We start from the raw sequence: 26,154 nt of genomic DNA on the forward strand, positions 1-26,154 counted from the left end.
TTTTTCTGCTGTATGGAGTTGTTCTGCATTTGATCATCCAGTTCACCGATTCTGTCCTTGGCTGCTATTACCGGGTTGGAGAGGCTTTCCATTGCAGTTTTGAGTTCAGCTTCCATGTTTTTCAGATCTGTTATTTCAGTTTGGAGTTTTCTGATTTCTATCTTTGTGTTCTGTTCAGCTAGAGCTATGTTTTCTTTGATTTCCATGAGGATCCTCCATATTTCTACTTTAAACTCCTTATCTGAGAGATTAATCAGATGGTTGGCATTTTTCTGGTCATCAGAGGTGCCATCTTCATTTAATATTTCTGATGTTGGCTTGCGTTATTTCTCCATTGTCATGCTTGCTTTGTGTTTTTTTTCCCTTCTTTTTATGTTGGAGTTTGTTTACTAGAGATGCGTGCACCTCTGGGCCCAACTTGCTCAGGTGTTGGTTTCAAATCTGAAATGCTTAGGGGCCCTCTGTAGTGGCTTCGGTGGTGGCAACCTGGACTCACCCTGTACAGGCATGTTCAGGGCACCTTGGTATCTCTACTTTCTTCAGGGATTCTGTGCAGTGGTTGGTCTCAAACCCACGGTGCTCAAGCACCCATAATAAAAATGATGGTGACCCGGACTCACCCTGTTCAGGCATGTCCAGGGCATCTAAGTCTCTCTGCTTTCTTAAGGCATTCTGTGCAGGGGTTGGTCTCAAACCCACAGCTCTCAGGCATCCACAGTAAAGATGATGGCGACCTGGACTCACCCTGTTCAGGTGTGTCCAAGGCACCTCAGTCTCTCTGTTAATACTTACTTATGAGGGTTGGAAAGCTATCTCAAATGGTATGTGTTAAGAATGTGTGCTTGCATACAAGAATCATGGGTTCCGTCCTCTTTACCACATATATCTTAGATTGTTGGGACAACCCAATCACGAAAACAATAAAACAAAGCAAAACTCCAGTTTGCTGATTTGGAGACTGAGAACTCTGGGTTTTCTCAGAATGAGTGTGGGCAGACTTTCCCCATCCTTTCATACTCTGAAAGGCCAAGAAGCAACAGAAACAGAAACATCCCATAGCCACTGCAGTATCAGTCACAGACCCTAGAATTCCTGGAGCTTATGTTAGCCATACAAAACCTCCATATTTTTCAACATTGAAACCCTAGTAGGAACACACCAAATTAGATGCCAAAGTAGCATGGAGGCAACTGAAAGTCAACAACAAAATTAATAATGATAAGGTAGCCATAGAAAGCTTAGTAAACTTTTACATTGTCTTAATGACCATATTGTGCATATAATAATTAAAAAAATTGTGTTGGAATTTTTTTCAATAATTCCATGGCTATTTAGTTGTAACAAGCAATTTAAAGTAAATTATTTTGTGTATAGGAGTGGTATAGCTAGATAATATGGGAGCTCAATTTCCAGTTTTTTTTTTTTTTTTTTTTTTTTAGGAATTTCCATATTGTTTTCCATAAGGGCTGGGCTAGATGACATTCCCAACAGCAGTGAATGAGAGTCCCTTTCTCTCCAGATCCCCATAAGCACTGATGGTTCTGTGTGTGTGTGTGTGTGTGTGTGTGTGTGTGTGTGTGATGTGTGCCAGTCTCTGTGGCATGAGATGGTACCTCATTGTTGTTTTCACTTTCATCTCCCTGATGATTAGTGATGTGGAACATTTTTTCATGTGCCTTTTGGCCATTTTTATTTCTTCTTTGAGGAAGTATTCATTCATTTCTTTTCCCAACTTTTTGATGGGGTGATACTTTTTACTTGTTAAATTCTGTCAGTACCTTGTATATATTAGATATTAGCCCCTATCTGATGGGTATTGGATAAATAGTTTCTCCCATTCTGTAGGTGGCAACTGTATCCTCATCACTATTTCCTTTGAGGTGCAGAAGCTCTCAGCTTAATATAGTGCCATTTGTTTATCTCTGCTTCCACTTGTTTGAAGTGTGCTGTTTCCTCTTTGTAGATGCCTTTAGTCTCAATGTCATGAAGTGTTTTACCTATGTGTTGTTCTATAAACCTTATGGTTTGGGGTCTGATGTCAAGGTCTTTAATCCTTTTAGATTTGACCTTTGTGCATGGTGTGAGCTGGAGTTCCATGTTCACTTTTTTGCAATTAGCTGACCAGTTGTCCCAACCCCATGTGATGAAGAGGCTTTCCCTGATCCATTTTGTGCTTCTTGTCCCTTTATCAAAGATTAGTTGATTGTATGTCTCAGGAAAATTTGCTGAATACTCAAGTCTATTCCATTTATCTGAATGTCTGTCTTTATTCCAAATACCATGTTGTTTTAATGACTATTGCTTTGTAGTCCAATTTAAAGTTGGGCAAAGTGATGTCTCCCATATTCTTTTCCAATACAAAAATGCCATCAGCATACCTATATTTATTTCAGTGCTATTTACAATGGACAGAATCTGGAAACAACTCAGATGCCAAGCAAGAAACTGTGGTACATATACTCAATTGAATACTGTGCAGCTGTCAGGAAAAATGAAGTCATGAAATTTTCCTACACCTGGATGGAAAAAACTATTATGCTGAGTGAAATAAGTCAGAAGGAGAAAGATAAACACAGAATAGTTGCACTCATCTATCGGAATTAAGAAACATAAAAGACATTATTATAATAATACACAGAGACAATAGAGATGGCCAATGATATGATACTTACCAAAGAGTGGTGAGTGCAGTTAGAGAAATAACTACACTAATAACTATCATGACAATTGTGGTGAGTGAGAGAAATAGAATGTCTATCTTCAATGGGGCAGGAAAAAGATGGGGGCATTGGTGGTGGAAAGGTTGCATTGGTGAAATGGGGTGTTCTTTTTATAACTAAAACCAAACTATAAACATGTTTTTAATCATGGTGTTTAAATAAAGATATTATTTAAAAATAAACCTAACAAAGAGGAAAAACATTAAAATTAATAGGAGGTTGAATCTCAGAGTTTTCAAAGGTGACAAATTGGTAGTACTAAAAAAATTATTTTGTACCTGCCAAGGGGGCAGCTGGTGGTAGATGGGAAATTGAGGACAACTGTGTAGGGAATGTTACACAGGTGGTGAAATAGGCTGTAACAGGAAATACCAAAAAAACTGTATTTTGAGTAACTATGAAAATCAGTTAAAATAATAAAATTAAATAAAATATTTTGAACTTTCAATTTTCTATTCTTTTGGACATTTAAAATTAGGTGTTATCCTGTATTTTTGTGTTCCTAGGGTATATTCCTAGGAGTGGTATAGCTGGATCATATGGGAGCTCGATTTCAAGTTTTTGGAGGAATCTCCATATCGCTGTCCATAAAGGTTGAACTAGACGGCATTCCCACCAGCAGTGGATAAGAGTTCCTTTCTCTCCACATCCCTGCCAACACTGTTTATTCTCATTCTTTGTGATGTGTGCCATTCTCTGTGGTGTGAGGTGGTATCTCATCGTTGTTTTGATTTGCATCTCCCTGATGATTAGTGATGTGGAGCACTTTTTCATGTGTTTTTTGGCCATTTGTATTTCTTCTTTGTCAAAGTGTCTGTTCATTTCTTCTCCCCATTTTACACCTATATTCATTGCAGCACTATTTACCATAGCAAGACTCTGGAAACAACCAAGATGCCCTTCAACAGATGAATGGCTAAAGAAACTGTGGTACATATACACAATGGAATATTATGCAGCTGTCAGGAGAGATGAAGTCATGAAATTTTCCTATACATGGATGTACACGGAATCTATTATGCTGAGTGAAATAAGTCAGAGAGAGAGAGAGAAAAACGCAGAATGGTCTCACTCATCTATGGGTTTTAGAAAAATGAAAGACATTCTTGCAATAATAATTTTCAGACACAAAAGAGAAAAGAGCTGGAAGTTCCAGCTCACCACAGGAAGCTCACCACAAAGAGTGATGAGTTTAGTTAGAGAAATAACTACATCTTGAACTTTCCTTATAATGAGAATGTATGAGGGAAATGGAGAGCCTGTTTAGAGTACAGGCGGGGGTCGGGTGGGGAGGAGGGAGAATTGGGACATTGCACCCGCCTTCGCTTCTGCCCTTAATGGGAGAGGTCTCCGGCCAGCAGTTTTCTCTCAACCAGGACAGAAGGTAGAAGGCGAATACAAATAATTCGCAAGTGTTAAGCTCTTTTGTGAACACCTAGAAAATTAATCCGTAGAAGTTAATAATAAAAGCTCAAGCTGAATTCCTGTCAAGAGGTTTATTGAGAGAAGAAGCAGAGTTTTTATAGCCTGCTTCAGTGGGAGGAGCAAAAACACAGGATTGAAACTTAAACCAATCAGATTTGTACAGGTACAACGATTTTTAACCAATGGGAGCAGACACATTTTGATGGCGGGAAGGATAAGGAGAAACCTGGCAGGATGGGGGGAGGGGAAGCAAATCCTTAAACAAATAGATCTTTCTTTTGTGCAAGCAAATAAGGATTACAATTTAAATCTTACAAAAACCTATCTATAACTATGCTTGAGAGCAGTTACAAAAAACAGGTTCCATGGAAAGATTTAAGGAATCTGGTTAAGCCAAATTCTCTGTGGTGAGCTAAATTTATTTGCAGGGTTCTTTTGGCTCAGGGCTATGCAAACTTTTGGCTTGAATCAGGCAGTGGTGAAAAATCCATACAAAGTTCCTTTAAACATGTGGGTGCTCGGTCGCTCACATCTCCCCCTGTTTAGTATACAAAATGGAAAGGACAGATGTGCCTCGGTGGACTGGCCACACTGGGTGAAGAGGTGTGGGGCTTCCAGTCACCGCATCTGCTACCCTTGAGTCAGTCGTTTCCAAAGCTTGGCAAGGCGTGAGCGCACAGATTGAGGTCTATGCGCCAGCTCCTCGATTACTTCAAACTTAAGTGGTGGAGAGTTGGCAGGAGGGGAGATGTCAGGCGTCAGCTGGTCTTCTGAGGTGCATAGCTGTTGGTATAAAACTTTTGAGTCCTTTCTGGTTGCTTCATCCACTTGATTCTTCACGAAGGTGGTGAGTTTGCGAAAAGCCCAAGGACCAAAAGAAACTAGCAACATGAAGCCAATGAAGGGTCCCAAAAAAGCTGGGAGCACTGTAGTTATCCATGGAGTGGTAGAAAACCAATTTTTGTACCAGCTCTCACTCTGCTCTAAATCTTTTTGTCTATTTACTAAATCATCATCTATACGTTGAATGCTGTCTCTAACTAAACCTGTTTCATCCTTAAAAACACAACATTCTTCTTTCAGGGCTACACAGATTCCTCCTTCCTTCAAAAAAGCTAAATTAAGACCACGGCGATTCTGCAGCACCATTTCAGCTAAGGAGTTAACAGTATTGGTGAGGTGCTGCAGGCCTTTTTTAAGTTCATTAATATCAGCATCAACAGAGCGTTGCAAAGCAGAAAGATGTTGGGAGGAGGTGACAAGGGAAGCAATGCCAGTACTGGCACCAGCTGTGCCAAGAGTCAACAGGACACCTACAGTAATGGCAGTGACAGGTTTACGTTTATGACGGGAATAACCGGAGGTGGAGCGGGCAAAAAGGAAATCTTCAGTGTGATGAACAGACAGGCGGGGAAGGAGAAGGATGAGAATGCAGTAATCATTGGATTTTAAAAAGACAGAAGGAATAATATGGGGGGAAAGACCAGAGACACAGGCAAAGTAGGTGCCTTCAGGTGCTAGCAAAAAGGAGGAATCAGAGGCATTAGAAAGAGTATGGGTAACATTACAGGTGAAGGATAATTCAGGGGGAAGACGAGTATGGGCAGGTTTAACACAGAGTCCGGATTCAACGACTTGTCCAACGGTGATGGCATGATGGGAATCAATACCCCAACGAAGCTTTGATGGATCTGAGGTGACAGAAAGGTTACCAAGTATAGCAACACCCTCATAGAAAGGGGGGGTTGGGGAAAAGCAAATTCAGCAGTGTTGATAGCCAGGAGTTTGGATGGCAAGTGCAGAGGCATTCATCATGTCAAGAATAAGTTGAGAGTCAGAAGTGACACTAGGGGGAAGGGTAAGCTGAAGAGAGAAATCAGGAGTGGGAGGGGAAAAGGGAGACGGGGTGGATGGTAGAGAAGGAGGTGGTTGGGGACGGGAGGCAAGGGCGAGGTTTGGGCTAGGAGCAAGAGGGAGGTAAGAGCGAGGGGGCTCAATGAGTAACTGAAGAGAAAAAATGAGGCCAGGATCACGTCCAGAGGAATAAAGGCGCAGGCCCCAGTCACAGCGTTTGGACCAGGGGTGGGCTTTACCAGCGGGAGTAAAGGAAATAGTGAGAGGATTACACCATTTGTTGGTTAGACAAAGAGGTTTAGGGGAGGAAGAAGAGGAGGCATGGGAGACAGAGATAAAGTCCCAGGAGGAGGATGGGGACCAAGAGGCATCACCAGTGGTTTCGCAACCCCAGGAGGCACAAAAATAAACGTCACGGAAACCACACTTAGAATTGAGGGAGCGGTCTCTGTGACCACCAGGGCAGACATAAAAAGGGTAGGAAGAAAGTTCAGAACGAGCGGTGGGATTACCACAACCAAAGGTATTTTGGGTTCTGGAGAAAGCAAAGGCACCGCCCTGAACGTTAAAATGATCCGCGGGCTGGAACTGTTGATCAGGTGGGTTGGCTGGTCCGGGGCGAGGCAGAAAGGAGTTGGGAGTGCCCCAGACAGGATGAGCACCGAGGGCGAGGGCACACAAATCGACGGAGAGCGTAGGCCAAGGAGTAGTTGTGGCAAGAATGCTGGTAGCGTTGGCAACATCACCGGCCTCGTTTAGGATGAGCCACGTATAATTCCAAAGAGTATATGGAGAGGGACTGTGACGAGGAGATGGCGATGCAGCATTAGGTTGTGCCAGCAGGTGGAGCCATAGGAGCAGGGCTGTCATCAGTGGATGGCGCAGTGAAGGTGTCATTCTGTGAGACGGGAGGTGAAGCAGCATCTGAAATGGAAGAAGAAGGAGAAACCTCAGGGTTTAAATCCCTGGGCTGAATAAAGGGCTTGATCAAGCGATCAGGAAGCCAGCGAGTTTCATTGGTGTCCGGATTATGGACACATGCATGGCCTTTTCCCCAAATAAGAACGGGGTGAGGTCCAAGCCAGGCGCCAGTGCGCACATCCTTCCACAAGACTGTGGAAAAGGAATCTTTGGTAGAGGGATGCCAGAGGCGATCCGCAGCAGACTTTCCATGAAGATCAAGGGAGAGAAAATTTAGCACAAAAAGTGCATGATTGAGGAGCGAGCGAGGAGTGGAGCGGTGACCATGGAAAACAAGGTCCTTAGAAGAGAGCTTAAAAAGCATGTTTTTGAGAGTGGAATGGGAGCGTTCCACTATACCCTGTCCCTGGGGATTGTGGGGAATTCCAAATTTGTGGGCGATGCCAAATTTAGCAAGGAAATCTTGAAGTTTGTGGGAGGTGTAGGCAGGCCCATTGTCAGATTTAATGGTGGAAGGGAGGCCAATAACGGAAAAGCAGTACAAAAAGTGTGCTATAACGTCTCGAGTAGCTTCACCAGTGTGAAGGGAGGCGCAAATAAAACCACTAAAGGTATCCACAGAGACATGGACAAACTTAAGAGAGCCAAAGGAGGCAAAATGAGTGACATCAGTTTGCCAAAGGGAACCAGGCAGGAGACCACGAGGATTAACTCCAAGATGGGGTTCAGGAAGGAGGGAGACGCAGGATTGGCACTGTTTGACTATGTCTCTAGCCTGTTCACGGGTGATGGAGAATTTTAAACGAAGGGTTTGAGCGTTGAGATGATGAAGCTTATGGGCCATAGAGGCTTGTTGAAGAGGAGGGCATGTGGAGGAAGACGAGAGAATAGGAAAAAGAGTGTGTTTGGTGGCTGCATCAACCTGAGCATTACCTTGCACCAAGGGACCTGGGAGGTCGGTATGGGCACGAATATGGGAAATAAAGAAAGGATGTGAGCGGGACAAGATGAGCTGTTGGATTTGGGAGAACAATTGAAAAGCTGTGGTAGAGGGCTTAATGAAGGGAACGGTTTCAAGAAGGGGAACGGAAGAAGCAATGTAGGAGCTGTCAGTATAGAGATTAAAAGGAGAGGAGAACATTTGGAAGGCTTGAAGGACAGCAAACAATTCAACATGTTGGGCAGAAGTAAAGGAAGTAGGAAATGAATGCAGCTTACCTTGTATAAGGAGAGCTGCAACACCGGAGTTGCTGCCGTCAGTGAAGAGAGTGGAAGCATTGGGAATAGGAGAAAAACGGGTAACAGTGGGAAAGATAACAGGATGGGAACGTAAAAAATGAAGCAATTTATCAGTGGGATAATGATGTGCTATTGTGCCAGAGAAGGAGGTAAGAAATAAAGTCCAGTCAGGGACTTGGGTGAGAAGCCAGTCAAGCTGGTTAGAAGTGTAGGGAAGGACAAGAGTATCAGGTAATTTACCAAAAAGTTTAACGGAAAGCGTGGTGCCCTGTTGAAGGAGGGAAACAACAAGGTCAGGATAAGTAGCGAGAACTTTGCTTGGGGTGGCAGGAAGATGCACCCAATAAAGGGGAGCGGATTGCCAAAAAACGGCTGTGGGGGCAAAGGAGGTAGCAAGGACAATGAGGGAAAGAGGGGAGGAGGGGGAAAAATAGGAAAGAAATTGAGACTGGATTGCAGATTCAACTAAATCAAGGGCAGCGCGAGCCGCAGGCGTAAGGGATCGAGGGGAGGTGGGGGCGGGGTCGCCTTGTAATATATCAAAGAGCGGCTTAAGATCACCAGTGGAGAGCTTAAGATAAGGGCGGAGCCAGGTAATATCTCCGAGAAGACGCTGAAAGTCATGATAGGTTTTCAGGTGAGAGGTACGGAGCTGAACTTTTTGGGAGCGGACATTAGAGGGCAGTAGTTCAAAACCTAAAAAAAGGTGGGGAGGATGAAGTTGAACTTTGTCTTTAGAAATGGAAAAAACCATGTTGTTGAAGAGAGGAAACCAAGTGGGAGGCAGCGGAGAAAAGAAGATTCTCATGTGGGCCTAGGAGGAGAATATCATCCATATAGTGATAAATGGAGAGGGAGGGGTAGAGGGAGCGGAAAGGATCGACAAAAGAGGCAACATAAATTTGACATAAGGTAGGACTGTTCGTCATTTCTTGCGGAAGGACTCGCCATTGGAAACGAGCACAAGGACCGGATGCATTAATTGGGGGTAAAGAGAAGGCAAAGCGAGGACAATCATCAGGGTGCAATGGGATAGAAAAGAAACAATCTTTGAGATCAAGAATGATTTTAAAAGAATTTTCAGGAAAAGCGGTAGGAACAGGAAGACCAGGTTGAGTAGATCCCATAGGGTGCATGGTGGCATTAATTTAACAGTGTCCAGAGGGGGCGCAGTGGGTGTAGGAGAGAGAGAGGGGTTAACAGTACAAGGAGAAGGCAGGGGAGGCTTGGTAAGATCAGAATGAGAGCTGGTAGGGGAAAGAGAAGGGGTTGAGGCGCGGGATTGTGAACGAGACGCAGAGTCCAATGCTTTCTGAGCTTCTTGGACAGCAAGAGAGCAGGCAGGGGAGAAAGGAGCATCGACAATAATTTCCTGAAGAAGTTGCCAATACTGCAGAATAAGGTTTTTATGGGGGAGGTCATCCTTTTGATCACAAAAGGAGGTTAATTCTTGGCCAACAGTTTTCCAAGTGGACTGGGCAATACGGGGTGCCGTGAGGACGAACCAAGGGCAGACCTCATGAACGAGGGCAAAAAATTTATAGAGATTTTGTTTGGAGACTTCTACGCGTCTGGCTTTTAACTCAGACTGAATATCAGCAATGAATTTGGCTTCTGTGCTTAACGAGTTACCCATAGTAAAAAGGCACAGGAGTCCCAAAGCCAATTGTGGGACGATAGGTCGGCACAAAAATAAACGTGTGCACACTAAGAAGGGCTGACTATTACGCCCCACGTTGGGCGCCACTTGCACCCGCCTTCGCTTCTGCCCTTAATGGGAGAGGTCTCCGGCCAGCAGTTTTCTCTCAACCAGGACAGAAGGTAGAAGGCGAATACAAATAATTCGCAAGTGTTAAGCTCTTTTGTGAACACCTAGAAAATTAATCCGTAGAAGTTAATAATAAAAGCTCAAGCTGAATTCCTGTCAAGAGGTTTATTGAGAGAAGAAGCAGAGTTTTTATAGCCTGCTTCAGTGGGAGGAGCAAAAACACAGGATTGAAACTTAAACCAATCAGATTTGTACAGGTACAACGATTTTTAACCAATGGGAGCAGACACATTTTGATGGCGGGAAGGATAAGGAGAAACCTGGCAGGATGGGGGGAGGGGAAGCAAATCCTTAAACAAATAGATCTTTCTTTTGTGCAAGCAAATAAGGATTACAATTTAAATCTTACAAAAACCTATCTATAACTATGCTTGAGAGCAGTTACAAAAAACAGGTTCCATGGAAAGATTTAAGGAATCTGGTTAAGCCAAATTCTCTGTGGTGAGCTAAATTTATTTGCAGGGTTCTTTTGGCTCAGGGCTATGCAAACTTTTGGCTTGAATCAGGCAGTGGTGAAAAATCCATACAAAGTTCCTTTAAACATGTGGGTGCTCGGTCGCTCACAGGACATTGGTGATGGGAATGTTGCACTGGTGATGGGTGGTGTTCTTTACATGACTGAAACCCAAAAACAATCATGTATGTAATCAAGGTGTTTAAATAAAAAAATTAGGTGTTATCAAATGTTTGTTATCTGAGATACATTTGATTTAAAAAATATTTTATGTCATACATGGCAGGGTTCAGGGCTTAGTCTTTTTTTTCTAATTGGGCTCAGAGGACCATAAGGGGCTTTGGGGATCAAACTTGTCAGCACTATGTGAGGCAAGTATCTTGCTTACTGTACTATCTTTCTATACCCTGAAATAAATTTTAATATTAATTTAAAAAGTTTTTAATTTATGAATTTTATTAGTGCATACAAGAACTTTCATGTATACTGTCCTTAAACATTAAAATTAAAAATTAAAATTTCTTCTTAAAAAGAACCCATATGACTAAAGAATTGAAGGATAATCTAAAATATATTTACAAGACATAAAAGATAAAGATAACTTATACAAAGAGCATAAATATCTGTCAATAAGTATACAAAAATTGACCAATGTTATTAATAGGAAAATACAAACCAAAATAAGATAATTTTCAGACAGTATTATAGCTATTACAAATAATTAAATGAGTATTGATAACCCTTAAATATTGCCAGTAGAATTGAGGTTGCTGGTGTGGGAGAGAGAAAGTATGTAGTGGGCAAAAAAAAAAAAAAAGGTCAAAATATACTGGCACCCTACTTTGGCGGAGGCATAGGCACACAGTAAAATTAAGCATTAATTTCAATATTACTATACATTGTAATATTCTAAAAATAAAAACATGAACTGAGCAAAAATAAGTGCAACATGATTTGATAAGAAATCATATAAATTAGAATTCGCATATATGTTGATGGGAATGAAAAAATTATGTAGTCAGTGCAGAACAGTTCATTGATTCCTATGTCGAATACAACAATACCACTTTTATCTATGTATTATAAATTAATTGAAAATAGTTGTTTTTCTCAAAACCTGTACAGGATGTTTATGTTTACAGAAACTATATAGGTAATAGATGGAAACAACATAAACCATTTCAACAGATGAATGAGAAAATTGTGGTATAGTCATACAATGTAATATTTTATAAAAGATATTAAGCATTCATGTTTCAAGATGGGTGAAGCCTAAAAGCATTGTACTAAGTAAAAGAAGCCAATTTTTATGTCACATATAATTACATTTATGTGAAATACTGCTATTATATGATAAGACAGAGAATTGGGTGTGTAGGTATTAAGATATGACTGCTTTTCAAAAACAATGCAGAAGAGCCCTCTCTGCATTCCTATGTTCATTACAATGCTGTTCAAATAGCCAGAATCTGGAAACAGCCCAAGTGCCAGAGCACAGATAAATGAATAAAGAAAGTATTGTACATCTACACTATGGAATACAATGCTGTTAGAAAAAATGAAGTTATGAAATTTGCTTATATATGGATAGATATGGAGAGTATTATGCAGAGCAAAATGAGTCAAAGGAAGAGGGATAGACACAATTTTCATATTCATTTGTGGCAAATAAAAAGTAGTGTGGTATCCAGAGACAGACAATATAGACAAGGACCAATAGGAAGAGCCCATGGTAAGAAGATTGCCACAAATAGTGAGGAAGAAAGACAATGTCTGTCACAGAGGCCAGAAGTGGGGAGGGCAGGAGAGAAACTGGGTTTATTTGAGACAGGAAATGTGCACTGGTGAAGGGAGTTGTACTCTTTGTAACTGTGTTTCTCAGGGTGATTTAATTAAATACCATATTCTCCAGTGTATAAGATGACAGGATGTATAAGATGACCCCCTGTTTTTCCTGTTAAAATATAGGGTTTGGGCTATATGTGTTGTATAAGACTACCTTTCTTTTAACGCACACCAAATGAAAATTAAAAAACGTAAGCGAAAAAGAGTAGATCCCTCAAAGTTCAACAGTATATAATTAATAAAGCTATACTTTGGAATGCCAACAATCATTTTACATTTATCATTTGTAGTGAGTGACTATGATTTCTTAATTGTGATATATTGAGAGCAGGGACAGGGGGCTCTTCTAAGAGCAGCTGGCTGGGGTGCAGCCATTAATAAGCCTGCTAGAGGGAGACAAAGCGCCTCCTCTGTGTCCCATAAAAGTTGAACAGAGGACTGAACACTGGAAAGCCACATACCTGGCAGCTGGATGAGATGCAGCTCTCGGAAACTCAGCTCCTCTCTGTGTCCTGAAAGATGAATCAGGACATGCAGAGGACTGAGTGATGACGCCTGGTAGCTGGATGGGATGCTGGAGTAAGAAGGGGGATGATCACTCATCCCTAAAGCTGGAGTAAGTTTCAGCATGCTGTATAATGGCATATAAAACGACCCCCGACTTTTAAGTTTTTCATGGATTAAAAAGACGTCTTATACGCCAGAAAATATGGTAATTTAATTGTTTTAAAAAAAACGAATTTGGGTTTTAGTTTTGGGTAGAGAAAATGTCTGGAATTAGATAGCAGGAATAATGACTCACATTGTAAATATATTTGATGATCCAAATTGTTCTTTTATTGTAGTAACTTAAAATGGCTTTTGATGTCTTTTTTATTTTATAATAATTATTGTTATTATTATTGGTTTTGGGGCCATACCCAGTGATGCTCAGCGGTTATTCCTGGTTCTGTGCTCAAAAATCACTCCTGGCAGACTCAGGGGGCCATATGGAATGCTGGGTATCTAACTTGGGTTGGCCGCATGCAAGGCCAACAAATGCTCTACCAGCTGTGCTATCACTCAGGCCCCTATAATGGAAAAACTTATGGTATTTTACACCATAAAAAATCAAAAAATATTTAGTCCTAGATTCAAATTATTTTTTATTTGTCATATATGTATGATTATATACTTTCAAGGAGATCTCTCTAAACTGCTCAAATAATACAGTGAATGAATAACAAATAGTCATTAAGATGCATTCTGGGGCCGGAGGGATAGCATGGAGGTAAGGCGTTTGCCTTTCATGCAGAATGTCATTGGGGTCGAGTCCCAGCATCCCATATGGTCCCCCGAGCCTGCTAGGTGCAGTTTTTGAGCATAGAGCCAGGAGTAACCCTGAGCGTTGCCGGGCGTGAGCCAAAAACCAAAAAAAAAAAAAAAAAAAAAAAAAGCATTCTTATTGATTTCATGCCAAACATAAGAATTATGTGATTAAAATTCCTAGTCTTAAGCCCAGTGAAATCACTTGTGTTGTATTAGACCTAATGCTATATTTCAGATGACAAATATGGAACACAAATAAATATCAATAGCTCAGGTTTTGGAAGTTAAGTTGACTCATATCCTACCTTCTCTAATAACAACTGTAGGACTTCAGGATAAAAGCCTTAATATGTCAAATCTGTTTCCTCACTAATGGGAACAATATTTTACTGTGGTGCTTTAAGTATTGGATTATTAGTGCATGGGTGAAAAATATTATCACTGAACTCATCATATAGTAAATGTTCAATGAGGTAGCAACTTCAAAGACAGGCTTACATGAAACATTGCTAATGTAATTCTTTAATAAATTTTGTGAGATATCTAACTTAGGGAAGTTAAGCCGATGGTCACCTCCGTATCCACGCTCTTCTTCCCCTGTCCTGTCTTATCTTTCTTTAGCTCAACTCTCCAAGTATTCTAGAACACAATCATTTCTGCATAAGAGCACTTGTAGCTTCTGGAAAAAGTCTAATGCTAGCACAGTAAAAACAAAACAAATCTCCGTATTCAAATCATTTCAAGTAGGATGAGAGTGAGTTTTCTTCTATTTATTTTGAGTTGGTCCAAGGACCAAACTCTCAGTCACCATGGATCACACTCTCTCTGATATTTTGCCAATGCTTAAAATTGACATAAAACCTCAAAGGAAACCGTGATTCTTGAAAAAAAAAAAAAAGAGTTGATAAAGGGTGCACAAAGACTCATTCTTCCATTGGGAAGCCTGCCTCAGATGGTCCCAGCCAAGTGAAAGGTTTTCCACATTTCCTTGACTATCAGTCATTCAGCTGGATGTCAAGTCCTACACTTGGCAGTTTTGCTAAGGGGTGTGAAGAAAACATTCGCATGTAGAAAATTTAGGTCTCAATCCTCCAGGAATTTAGTTAAGTGTTGGAGAGTGAACCAAATAACTAACACTCCAGGGCGGTTTATGAAACGTGAAAAAGGAGTTGGCAGAACCTTGAAAAGCAGAGGAATTCACACACAGTTCGGGATCATTTGGGCCACAGAAGGCTTATATAATGAATGCCATGGAAGCGAGCTGCTAAGTGGCCCAGTAGGGTTAGGGTCAAGAGGAGCAGGAAATCACGATGCGGCCAAAAAGGTGGATCGAAGAAGAATTCGTCTGATTTCCACGCCCCTTCTCTCCCTAGCCCACTCAGGACGCGTGCGCACACGCAAAGCTCAGGCCAAGCCGGGCGCGCGGCCCGCGGGGAGAGCCTTCCCAGTCAGTCATTCAGAGCCCGCGCGCCAAGGCGGGAAAAGCCTCGCGCATGCGCCGTGCGTAGCGGCGATGAGGCAAAGCGGGAGGCGGAGTTGCCCAGAGGGAAGCCACTTGACCCGTTAGCCAGCCGCCGGCGGGGCTATGGAGGCGGCGCCCTGGCCGACCTCACGCCTTCCTCCGCCCCCAGCGCCACAGTTGGGGCTCGGGGCTCCGGGTTTGGGGCGGGGTGTGGCGGCGACTCACGCAGCGCACGTTGAGGCCTCGGCAGCGAGAGCGGGCGTGGTGGAGCCCAGCTGCAAGGCGAGGCGAAGCGGAGCGGGCCGTGCAACTCCCACCGCGGCTGCGGCTGCGGCTCCCGTGCGCTGCTCGCCGATGGGGTCCGAGCGCGTCCCGCTCAGCGAGGTGATGGGGACGCGGACGCAGCTGCTGGAGGACGAGTTGAGCAGCCTCAAGGAGGAACTGGCCCTGTGTCAGGTATCGGAGGAGGACTCTGATCGCCGGCTTTCCCTCACCACTGGCGGGACGGGGGCCCGCGGGGGTGTCTTGGCGCGTCCTTGCTTCTCCACAGACAGCCCCCCACGCCCCCACAGCCAGTCTCGCGGGCCTCCGAGGGACCCGAGGAAGGAAGCCAGGGCCGGCCGGAAGTCTCTTGGGCCGATTTCTAGGTTTGGTTTTGCTTCCTCCAGGACAAGTCCAAGTCCAAGTCCAACTCCCTAGACGCAGCCCCTGTGCTAGGTTGGTTGGCGGCCCCGGCGATGCCTTCAAGTGTTGGAAAAGAAAGCCACGGTGCAAATAAAAACCCACTTGGATGGAAGGAGCCTGGTTTGGAATCGTCCACTCTCTCTCTCTCTCACACCCTCTCACTCTGGCTTCTGTCAACTTGAGTTGGGAACACAGACGAAAACAAATTCTGTAGGAAATCACCGCCGCCCGGAAGTTTCGCACGAAATAAAACACAACGAGGCTTGTTAGTTTCATAGGCATGAAGCCCATTCGCTTAGATCCAATGGCAAACACGCATTTCCTCTGTCACTGAAAAGGATTTTTCTGTTTGATTGGGGTCGAGGCGGGAGGGTACATCTTTGGAGAGTTGGTATATGCAAGCTCAAGTGGCTTGATTCTTTGCAGGGGGAAATCCACTTTTCTTTTAGTTTTAGCATCTTTTTTTTTTTTTTCCGTCTCCTTCTCTTACTCGATTCTAGAAAACTCCAGACAGGTTTGGGAGATTAAGTGTTGGGGGTTCACTGAACTACTGAACACGAAGGTAACTTCATGAACATGATCCTCCATTTAGGGTAATAAAAAGTAAAGCAGTTCACTCACAGCTCTGTTGGATTCGTTTATCCCCCTTTTAGGGCCTTGTTGCATCAAGCCTTTTAAAAACAGGATCCAGGATGTTTGTTGAAACTGAATCTGCCTGTGCATAAACAAATTGGGGAGATAAATAACTTATCATCTCTCAGTTTTTTGTTCTTCACTGGTTAAGTGAGATTAAACACCAATGAATGAAAGCATTTTGTCATCTGCCCTTCGGCAGTTTAAAATTGGGAATCCTTAATTACTTTTGTTGTCTTTGACAAGTTCAGATGCTAGAAGTTGCCTGTCATATCTTTGATAACTTTATTTCCCTGCCCCCTATTTTCTTAACCTTGTTATGTCCTTAGCTAGGTAAGGAAATTATAGAATCACTCTTTATGACTGACTGGAAGAAATTTTACTGAAAGCAACTCACTTAGTGTCACTTCCACCAATACAGCTTCAAAAATGTGGCTCCAAGTCAACTCTTGGAATGATTCAAATGGACTAGTTACACAGTGGTCGGCAACCTGCGGCTTGCGAGCCACATGTGGCTCTTTACACTTTTAATTTGGCTCTTCTGTGTGCGGGGCGGCCGCTCCAGGAGTCAGGACTCTGCTCCTAGCCTCTGTCAGTGCGCGCCCTGTGTGCAGTCCCTGAGCCTGCCAGGAGCCATTTCTGAGCTTAAAGCCAGGAGTAACCCCTGAGCGCTGCCCCCCCCCCAAATATAAATAAATAAATAAATAAATAAACCAAAAACCAAAAAAAAATGTGGCTCTCAAAATAAATTTCAATCGTGGTTTTGGCGAGATTTGGCTCAGTTCAAAAGAAAGGTTGCTCACCACTGGAATATGTACATCAATCCTAGATACTATTACAAAGTGTGTGAGTGTGTGTATACATATATATATATAATAAAATACAGGTATAATACATACTATAAAGATATACAGATATACTCAAGGAAGATACAAGAATAAGACCAGATTTTGTAATACTGATACTATCAGAAATAAAGATGACGGCAGTATTCCATTTACAAATTTTGTTATTTTTTCCGATTGAAAGAAATGGAGATAACAGAATTTCCAGTTTAAGGTAATAAACATTAATATTTACATATTTTAATCTGTGCCTCTTAATAGTAGGCCATAAATTGCAGTATACAGTACTATACATATAATACATTTTGAACCTTTCAAAAATTGTAATGAAGTAAATTTACATATTAACCTACTGAATATACATATACACATATATATGTGTATATAGGGAGAATATTAATTTTTAATGAATTCTGATGAATCTAATGAATCTTAATCCTGTCAAGCATTTCTAAATTCTAGTCTCAATAAAGGCTCTTTGAGTCTACTAAAATTAATTTTACAACCCAGTATTGTTTAAAAATGTAACCTGGGGGAAAATACCCTGATAATACCTGGTGATAAATAGTAATTTTACTTTGATTAGTTTTTTTCTACATTAAATTTAGAGCATTTAAAATTGAGATATGCTTGGTAAAGAAGAAATTTTGAATGATTAATGCAACATTCCACACTGTTGGAATGATTCAAATTAAATGTCCTAGAAAACAATTTTAGTTCCTAGTGTCTACCTTTATATGATTATGATAGATAATCAAACCTTTTATTTTTATATGGCTCTAGAATAGTAGGGAAATGTTTACCTGAGGTAAGTGAAATATCAAAATATTTTGTTGGGGCCAGTGAGGTGGTGCTAGAGGTAAGGTGTCTGCCTTGCAAGCGCTAGCCAAGGAAGGACTGCTGAGGAAGGACTGCGGTTTGATCCACCGGCATCCCATATGGTCCCCCCAAGCCAGGGGCAATTTCTGAGCGCTGAGCCAGGAGTAACCCCTGAGCATCAAATGGGTGTGGCCAAAAAAACCCAAAAAATTTTGTTGATTATGTAACATTACATAAAGTAATATATAAATTCTCATTTTGATTTTTTGCCGTGTAATTCCTATTAGAGATTAATTTTCTATTTTCAGGTCATACTTATGTAAGTTGAAGTTTTTTTCATAAATGTTGAAATTCTACTTTTTTTGGGCGGTTTCTTGGTTACATATTTGGTGCTCAGTAGTTAATCCAAGTTCTGTGCTTACAGTCACTCTTAGCAGTGCTTGGGGGACTATGCAGTGTCCCATGCAGGGATTTAAAAGGGGTTTGTTGAATGTAAAGCATGTAGATCCCATTTTATCTCTCTGCCCCAAAACCTACCCTTTAAAATACAAATTTTTGCTTGCGAATCTTTCTTGTTTGGTATTTCTAGTAGAAAATAGGAGATGGAAATACATGGGGAACTTTGCTATTTTGTTTTGAAGCAAACTATAAAATAAATATTCAGTTAATTTGGTTTTCAGGGATCTTCTACAGTCAGATTTTAAAGTGGTGATGGCAGAGTACACAATGTTTATAGCTTGCTTTTTCTTTTCATGGTCTCTTGAGTAGGAGGTAATATGTCATTTATGTAAAAGCTTTGCTTTTTCTAAACTCAGATCACTTAAATACAGAAGTGCTGAATTCTAGCTTTCAATGGAAAAAAGTAAAGTATAAAATAGAATGTTAGATAAGATAGTATTCTAGTACTTAGGCTAGGAAATTTTTAAATAGAAGACTTGAAGAGTAGAGACAGAACTCTGGTTGTAATTTACATGCTCAGAATATGTGTGAACTCCCGAGTTCATTCCTCAATATTATGTGACTCCAAAGTACCGCTGGTAGTAGCCCAGGTGGTCCTGAACACTGCTGGGTTAGCACCACATTTTGTAAACCCCCCATCCAAAAAGATTTGAACATTAACATTTTAAAAACATGAAAAAATTGAAATATACATGAATTTGTAACTACTGAAATGGAGAAGACATTTCTTTTTTAAATTGCTTTATTTAAGCACTGTGGTTATAAAATTGTTCATTGTTGGGTTTAAGTCATACAGTATATGACATCCTTCACCAGTGCACCTTTCCCGTTTCTATCATTGATGTCTCCCATTTCCCTCCCACCCACCCCCTTCTCTGCCTTGCTCTAGTGCAGGCAAATTGCTTCTCTCATTCTTTCTCCTTTTTCCTTTTTGACACTGTGGTTTGCTCTATTGTTAATGGAGGGGTGCCTTGCCTGTTAGTTTCTAGAAATGGAGAAGACATTTCTAATTGATATATAAAATCAATAAATCATGAAAAGGTGGATTAATTTAAATGCAACTAATGTTTTTCTTTTTTTTTTTCATCATAAAGATACTACTTAAGCGATAATGTACTGAAATATCTGCATCATTTGATAGAGGTCTAATTTTAAAACATCTAATAAAATATGTTTTATGTCAGAACTTAGTCTTTTATCCCATATGCAAGAGTGGCCAGTCCTTGTGTTTCTAAACAAAGTGCCAGAATAGTTTGTATTGTCAATAAGGTGAGAATATATGCTAGAATCAAATACAAATAGAGATATATGGAGGGGGCAATAACTAAAAGGGATGGAGTGCATGCTTGACAAGAAGGCCCCGAGTTTGGTCCCTAAAACCTGTGGTATCTTAAGCTCTACTCATTGTGATCCTGGTGGTCTCCAAGCATAGTTGAGCTCTAAGAACACTGTCATAGATCCAGTATTGAGCCAACAGGCTGAGTATCTCTAAGAGTGATCACCAGGTGCCCTGAGCACCTTGAACACTTTTTGGAAGTTATCCAGCCCCTCCCTCCCCCCCATTAAGCCAAAATGTAAGCACAGCTGCCAACTGAAATATATTATAAAATGGACCATGAGAAAATGAAATGAATTGCCAGAAACTTGAGGATTTTTGTGACTATAAATATAGAATAGTTCTCTAGATGATGGTTACATTTATGCAAAGACTAAAAAAATACAAAGGCTTTTATTTATATAAAAGTTTGGTGTATGATACACATGCAAAGGACCTGGTATATATAAGAGCAAGGTCCTTGTGAGTTAGGGGAAAAATCATAGATGAGAATGGAGATTTTTATGGGGGGGCCCCACATAATGATAGGTCTTAGAATCTTGGCAGAGTTTATATATATTTTTAATTAATGAGATAGGAATCCATTGGAAGAATATGATCAATAAGGTAGAAAGCTATTGTAGAGAGCTAGGTAAAAGTTGAAATTGGAGTAGATTAGAGGTAACTAAATGTATTTAGCTTACTACTAATTTTTTCAGAAAAAAAATGCATGGTGGAAGGGATGAGAAGTGGTTGAAATAGGGCTTTATTTTTAGGGATTGTCAGTAGGGTTTTATATTTTAATGTGAAGAATTTTTTTCTTAAGAAAAAATAAACCGGGCCCGGAGAGATAGCACAGTAGCGTTTGCCTTGCAAGCAGCCGATCCAGGACCAAAGGTGGTTGGTTTGAATCCCGGTGTCCCATATGGTCCCACGAGCCTGCCAGGAGCTATTTCTGAGCAGACAGCCAGGAGTAACTCCTGAGCATCGCCAGGTGTGGCCCAAAAACCAAAAACCAAAAAAAAAGAAAAAAAAAAAAAAGAAAAAAGAAAAAAGAAAAAATATACCAATATGACTACTAGGTTTTATGTCTTTGATCTAATAGTAAATCATTTTCTGAAATGCAGAGAGGGCATTTTTGTTTGAGGATAGAAATAAAAACATTATTTTGTTTGAGATTAACATGAGGCATAATAGTGGGATCATTAAGCATCCAGTTGCAGATTCAAGCCTGTACCTAAGAATAGAGGTAATGATTAGAAATAAAAAGTGAGTTATTTGTGTAGAACTATTTTATAAAACAGCAGGAACAAGGGCTGGTGCAGTGGCACAGCAGTAGGGCATTTGCCTTGCATGCAACTGGCCCAGATGGACCTCGGTTTGATCACCTGGTGTCCCATATGGTCCCCAAGCCAGGAGCGTTTTCTGAGCGCATAGCCGGGACTAACCCTTGAATGTTACCGAGGGTGCCCCCCCCCAATAAAAACCCCCCACCAAAAATCAGCAGAAACAAAAGAAGTCACTTTGAGTAATATTTTTCATCTTTGGGTATACTTGACAAGCTTTAAAAAAGATATTCATCCTTTAATCTTTTTTTTTTTAAATCAATTAAAGTAGTATTTCTAGATCATTACAATGAAAACAAAAATTTCTCCGAAGTGATTTCTATCTGTTAAAGTTGGTAACAACCAATGAGGCATTTAGGAAACCATACATTTTCCACCGGATTTGGCAATAGAGAGTAACTTGGAAAATGATAGTAGCCTCACAGGGAGAAAAGAAATCTGAATGGGTGAGGTTACAGAGGAGATGAGAGGTATGGAAGTAGAGGCAGGGATTATAAGAATGACTTGTAACAAATTTTTTTAAGAAAAGGAAAGCTGACAGTGGAGCAATAGTTAGAGGCTTAGCTAATTAAAAAAAAATGCCTTAATATTTTAATGTTCGTCCCTAAAGTATAATTTGCAAAATTAGTAAATTTTATGTAGATTACCAGTATAAGAACTTAAAATAAATTTTCTTGTTATACTTTTCAAGAATCTATTTTATTTTCTTTTGGTTTGGGGGCCATAGCTAGTGATGCTGAGAACGTACTCCTGGCTCTGCACTCTACAGTCAGTCCTGGCATGTTCAGGGGACCATAGGAGATGCTAGGAATTGGATCTGGGGTTGATCGCTTATAATGCACTCACCATTATTCTTGTACTATGTTCCATGTCTAAAGATTATTTTGTAGATATCTAAATAGAAGCCAAGTAATTGTATTTTTTATTATTTAATTTAGTCTAATGTCTCATGATCTCTAATATTTCTACAAAGCAATACATTTAAACTATCTTTTATTTCTTTAAGGCTGATAAAGAATTTGTATGGTCTTTATGGAAACGACTCCAGGTGACAAACCCAGATGTCACACAAGCAGTCAGTTTGGTTGTGGAAAGGTGAGCTCTGAAACAATTTTTTTCCATGAGCATTCGTTTTGTTGAAAATATGTTTTTCTTCATTATTAAATTTAAAGAGATGGTGCTAATGCTCTTAGGATTATTCACTTGACTTCCAAATGAATGTTGAGAGTAATGTCATAATTGATGGATTTATTTCAGGAAGTACCAATTTCAGGAAGTACATCTAAATTGTATATCCTGCCTGTTTTTTGTACATTTCGGAAATTGTGTTGGTAAGAGTTAAAAATATTATGTACATGTGTGTGCACAGGTGTGTGTTTGCATGTTAATGTCTAGCAGTTAAGTTCAACTTTAAAAATTAGATACGCTGTTTAACGTCTTAATTGAAGTTAACTCATCTAATTCCTAAACAATCCTTTATAGTCATGACTCAGCTTCTCCAAAGATATTTCCAATATGTACTTGAAATCTGGGGTGTCTTTTCAGTAGTATAGTTAAATATTATGATGGAGGTTGAGGGAGTTCATGCATTGCCCTCTAAGGCATCTAACATACAACTCAGATTGTTGGAAGTTTCTTTGACTTTAGAAATAGAGTGGTGCTGGGTACTGTCTCCCAAGCATTTGGTATATTGTCCTTTGAAATAGTATAGCAGTTAAAACATGTGCTTTCTTCTCAGATAGATTTCATTAGATTTCTTATATCAGAGGCCAGTCACATTGGAAAATGCCTTTTCCTTATTTGGATGATATAACATCAATATTTTTTTTTATAGTTTGAATTTTGTTTTCCTCTGGGGTGTTTAGTTCTGTGATCATTACAAATTGTCTAAAAGTTAATTTTTGAAATCTATGACACTTGCCTATGGTAATTTTACCATTGTAGGTTATTGTGAAATCTTAAAATACAATGTTTTTTCTCAAGTTGCTTCTCTCTTACTTATCAGTCAGTATTTTTCCTTTCTTTGCTGATCTAAATTAAGCTTTATTAAAATATTCTTATGTTTTTAATCATACTTTAATTGAAAAGTAATCAGTCTCAGTGTGTATCTTTATTTTGTAGAATAAATATTTAAGAAGAATTTTTAGATTTCATTCTTGGGCCTCTTTTATTTTTGTTTGTATTAATCTTTCATTTATAGTTTACTTTAAAAAATTTTATTTTATTTTAAAATAAATTAAATTTTATTTTAAAAAATTATTCCATTAGTTTTTACATTTATTTTGACTAGTCAGAGGCAGATAATACAGTATTATTAGCTCATTTAACATTTGTTCATATTTTATAATATGTAACTTTTATAAGTATATATATTATATGTGGATGCTCAAAGCCTTTTTTAAAAAAAAATTGTTTTTGAACCATTTCTGATGGAGTTAAGAGCTTATTCCTGGTTTTGTGCTCAGGGTTTACTCCTGGCAGGTATCTGGGACCATATGTGGTATTGGGAATCATGATGTTTGTTCTTTTTAGCTGCTAAATTCTGAGGTATCCTGCTATATAATATGAGGTGAATTATATGAGTATAGATAAAAAGAAATCTATATATATTCATCTTTAGTTTAAATATAATTGTTATACATACAAATTGCCACAATGTATACATCTATTATCAATGAAAGAAGATACCTATTTTCCTCCTAGAGTGGCATTCAGATATAAAAAAATGTATTGTTGTTAGTCTGAAAGGTAAAAAATGACATCTTATTAAAAACACAAAAAGACAATCATTTTATATATATTTCTGCAGGTTCACCCCCTAAATATCTTTCTGTATCCATTATACATATATCTGACCTATGTCCTACAGCCTTCTAAGATAGCATATTGTCTTATAGATTCTACTAGCTTTTTGATTATTTTTACTAGATAACTTTTCAGCATAAGCATGCTATATTTTCTTAAACTCTACTTGAAACCCACATACTGAGTGTCACCTTATATATGTTTTGACATCTTTTGAGCAGAAAATAATTTTTAAATTTACTCATGTTTTCTTTTGCATTGTTTCTGAAATCCATTAATGTCTATGTTCTTGATTTCTAAACCCTCTTCTAAAGAGGCTCATAGCTTACTAACTTGAAACACCTTGTTTGTTTTTTCTTTCAAATATTTGACCTATTTTACGTCTTCATTTTGAGACAAGGAAAGATATAAGGTAGCAAAGAACATAATGTATAGCATTTAAGTTAAAGGAAAGTAGTGAAAAATTTTAACTATAGACTTCAAAGAATATATCAGATATTACAAGATAAATAGACAGTGAGATTCAGAAATGCATGGTTGTCATTAAGTCATACCTTTTATTTTGAAAAAAAAAAAGCATTGCAATTTACAGAGTTATTCAGTTAAGTTTTAGACTTACAATGTTTCAGCACCAATCTCACTACCACTGTCAACTTTCCTTCACCAATCTTTGCAGAGTTCATCGCATATCATCCTCCCATTCTAAACTGCCATCATACAGGCATCTTTTTAAAATTTGGTTATTACAAGTGTGGATTTTATGTAACTCATATCTTTACTATATTTACTTGTTTACAAAATAATGAATTTCATTTGGGTGTCAGATAATATGCTAAAAGAGAATGAAAGTTCTCTGCTATTAAAAAATTACTATTTAGTCAGAAAGTCACTTTATAATAGAGAATATTAAATTCTATTATAAGTATACTTATGTTAATATAGTTATTTCTTTGATATTTGAAAAGATGTAATGATTTTTTACTGATTTTGTTTCAACTATGAGCTTATATTACTGAAATGAAATTTTATTTTGAATGCATATCACAAATTAAAGTCTTCTATGCACCCTATTTTTTTATTAATTTGTAGATATCATTATAGCTGGTAACTTTGTGTTTACTTGTAATTTTATGAATTTGTTATGAAATGCTGCTGTCAGAAGCACTTTTTGGACATATAATTTGTAGTTTATTAGCTTTTAAAAATTCAATTTCCTTGCTGTTATATATAAACTCAGAATATTATTAGTGTCACAAGTATATAATTTCTGTATTTTATCATTGAATTTATAAAGAAATATTGATAGTCAGCAATGATAAATATTGAAGATATATTAACTTGGAGTTTCACAGAAAATACAGTAGGAAATGAAGTAACATAATACTGTTTTCTTTGGGTAACTAAAATTGTACTTTAATCAAATTCTATTACTTTTGCTTCAGATACAAGATTATTCTTTTAAAGTTAACTGTACAATATTTTATGTTTAAAGAACATTTCTTTGAGCTTGAGTAGAGCAACAACAAATGGTTTACTAAATGTAGTTTAGCTTTGCTAAATGTAGTTTGTTACTCACCTGTGACTAGTCCTAGGAAATGATTTACTAAAAATTTTTCATTTTGTTTTGTTTCTGGACCACAACCAGTGGTGTTTAGGGCTTAATTTTGGTTGTGCACTCAGGTATAACTCCTGGTGGGGCTTGCTGGCCAGGCTTAGCTGCATGCAATACAATTGCATTGATCTCTGTACTGTATCTCAGCACCAGTTTACTCTCTTTGCTGCTGATATTTCTGATTTTAGCTAGAGTTTGTTCATCTATTTTCCATACTCCTTTTCTATTTATTATTGCTTTTCAAATTTTGTAGTCTTTCTCATATCTTTTATATCTCTCTGTTCTTTAAGAAATGATCAGTAGATGATCAGTATGATCCTGTAGAATCAGGGGTCCTCAAACTTTTTAAACAGGAGGCCAGTTCACTGTCCTTCAGACTGTTGGAGGGCCAGATTATAGTAAAAACAAAAATTATGAACAAATTTCTATGCACACTGCATATATCTTATTTAGAAGTAAAGAAACAAAATGGGAATAAATACAATATGTGGCCCGTGGGCCGTAGTTTGAGGACCATTGATAGATCATACCTATGATCAGTAGACCTATACTGGTATTGAATAATAAGGAACACATCCAA

The 26,154-nt window shown here is 39.2% G+C and overlaps 1 protein-coding gene across 1 annotated transcript in view; it reads left to right on the forward strand.

The window, feature by feature from the left end:
* The first annotated feature begins 15,179 nt into the window (after positions 1-15,179).
* The window catches only part of CNTLN (centlein), a 225,146-nt gene continuing 214,171 nt past the window's right edge, over positions 15,180-26,154 (forward strand). The window contains 2 exon segments of the mRNA XM_049769389.1: positions 15,180-15,512; positions 22,164-22,252. Coding sequence (XP_049625346.1) covers positions 15,180-15,512; positions 22,164-22,252 — 422 coding nt within the window.

The sequence above is a fragment of the Suncus etruscus genome, chromosome 1 (genome assembly GCF_024139225.1).
Source record: "Suncus etruscus isolate mSunEtr1 chromosome 1, mSunEtr1.pri.cur, whole genome shotgun sequence".
NCBI classification, from domain to species: Eukaryota; Metazoa; Chordata; class Mammalia; order Eulipotyphla; family Soricidae; genus Suncus; species Suncus etruscus.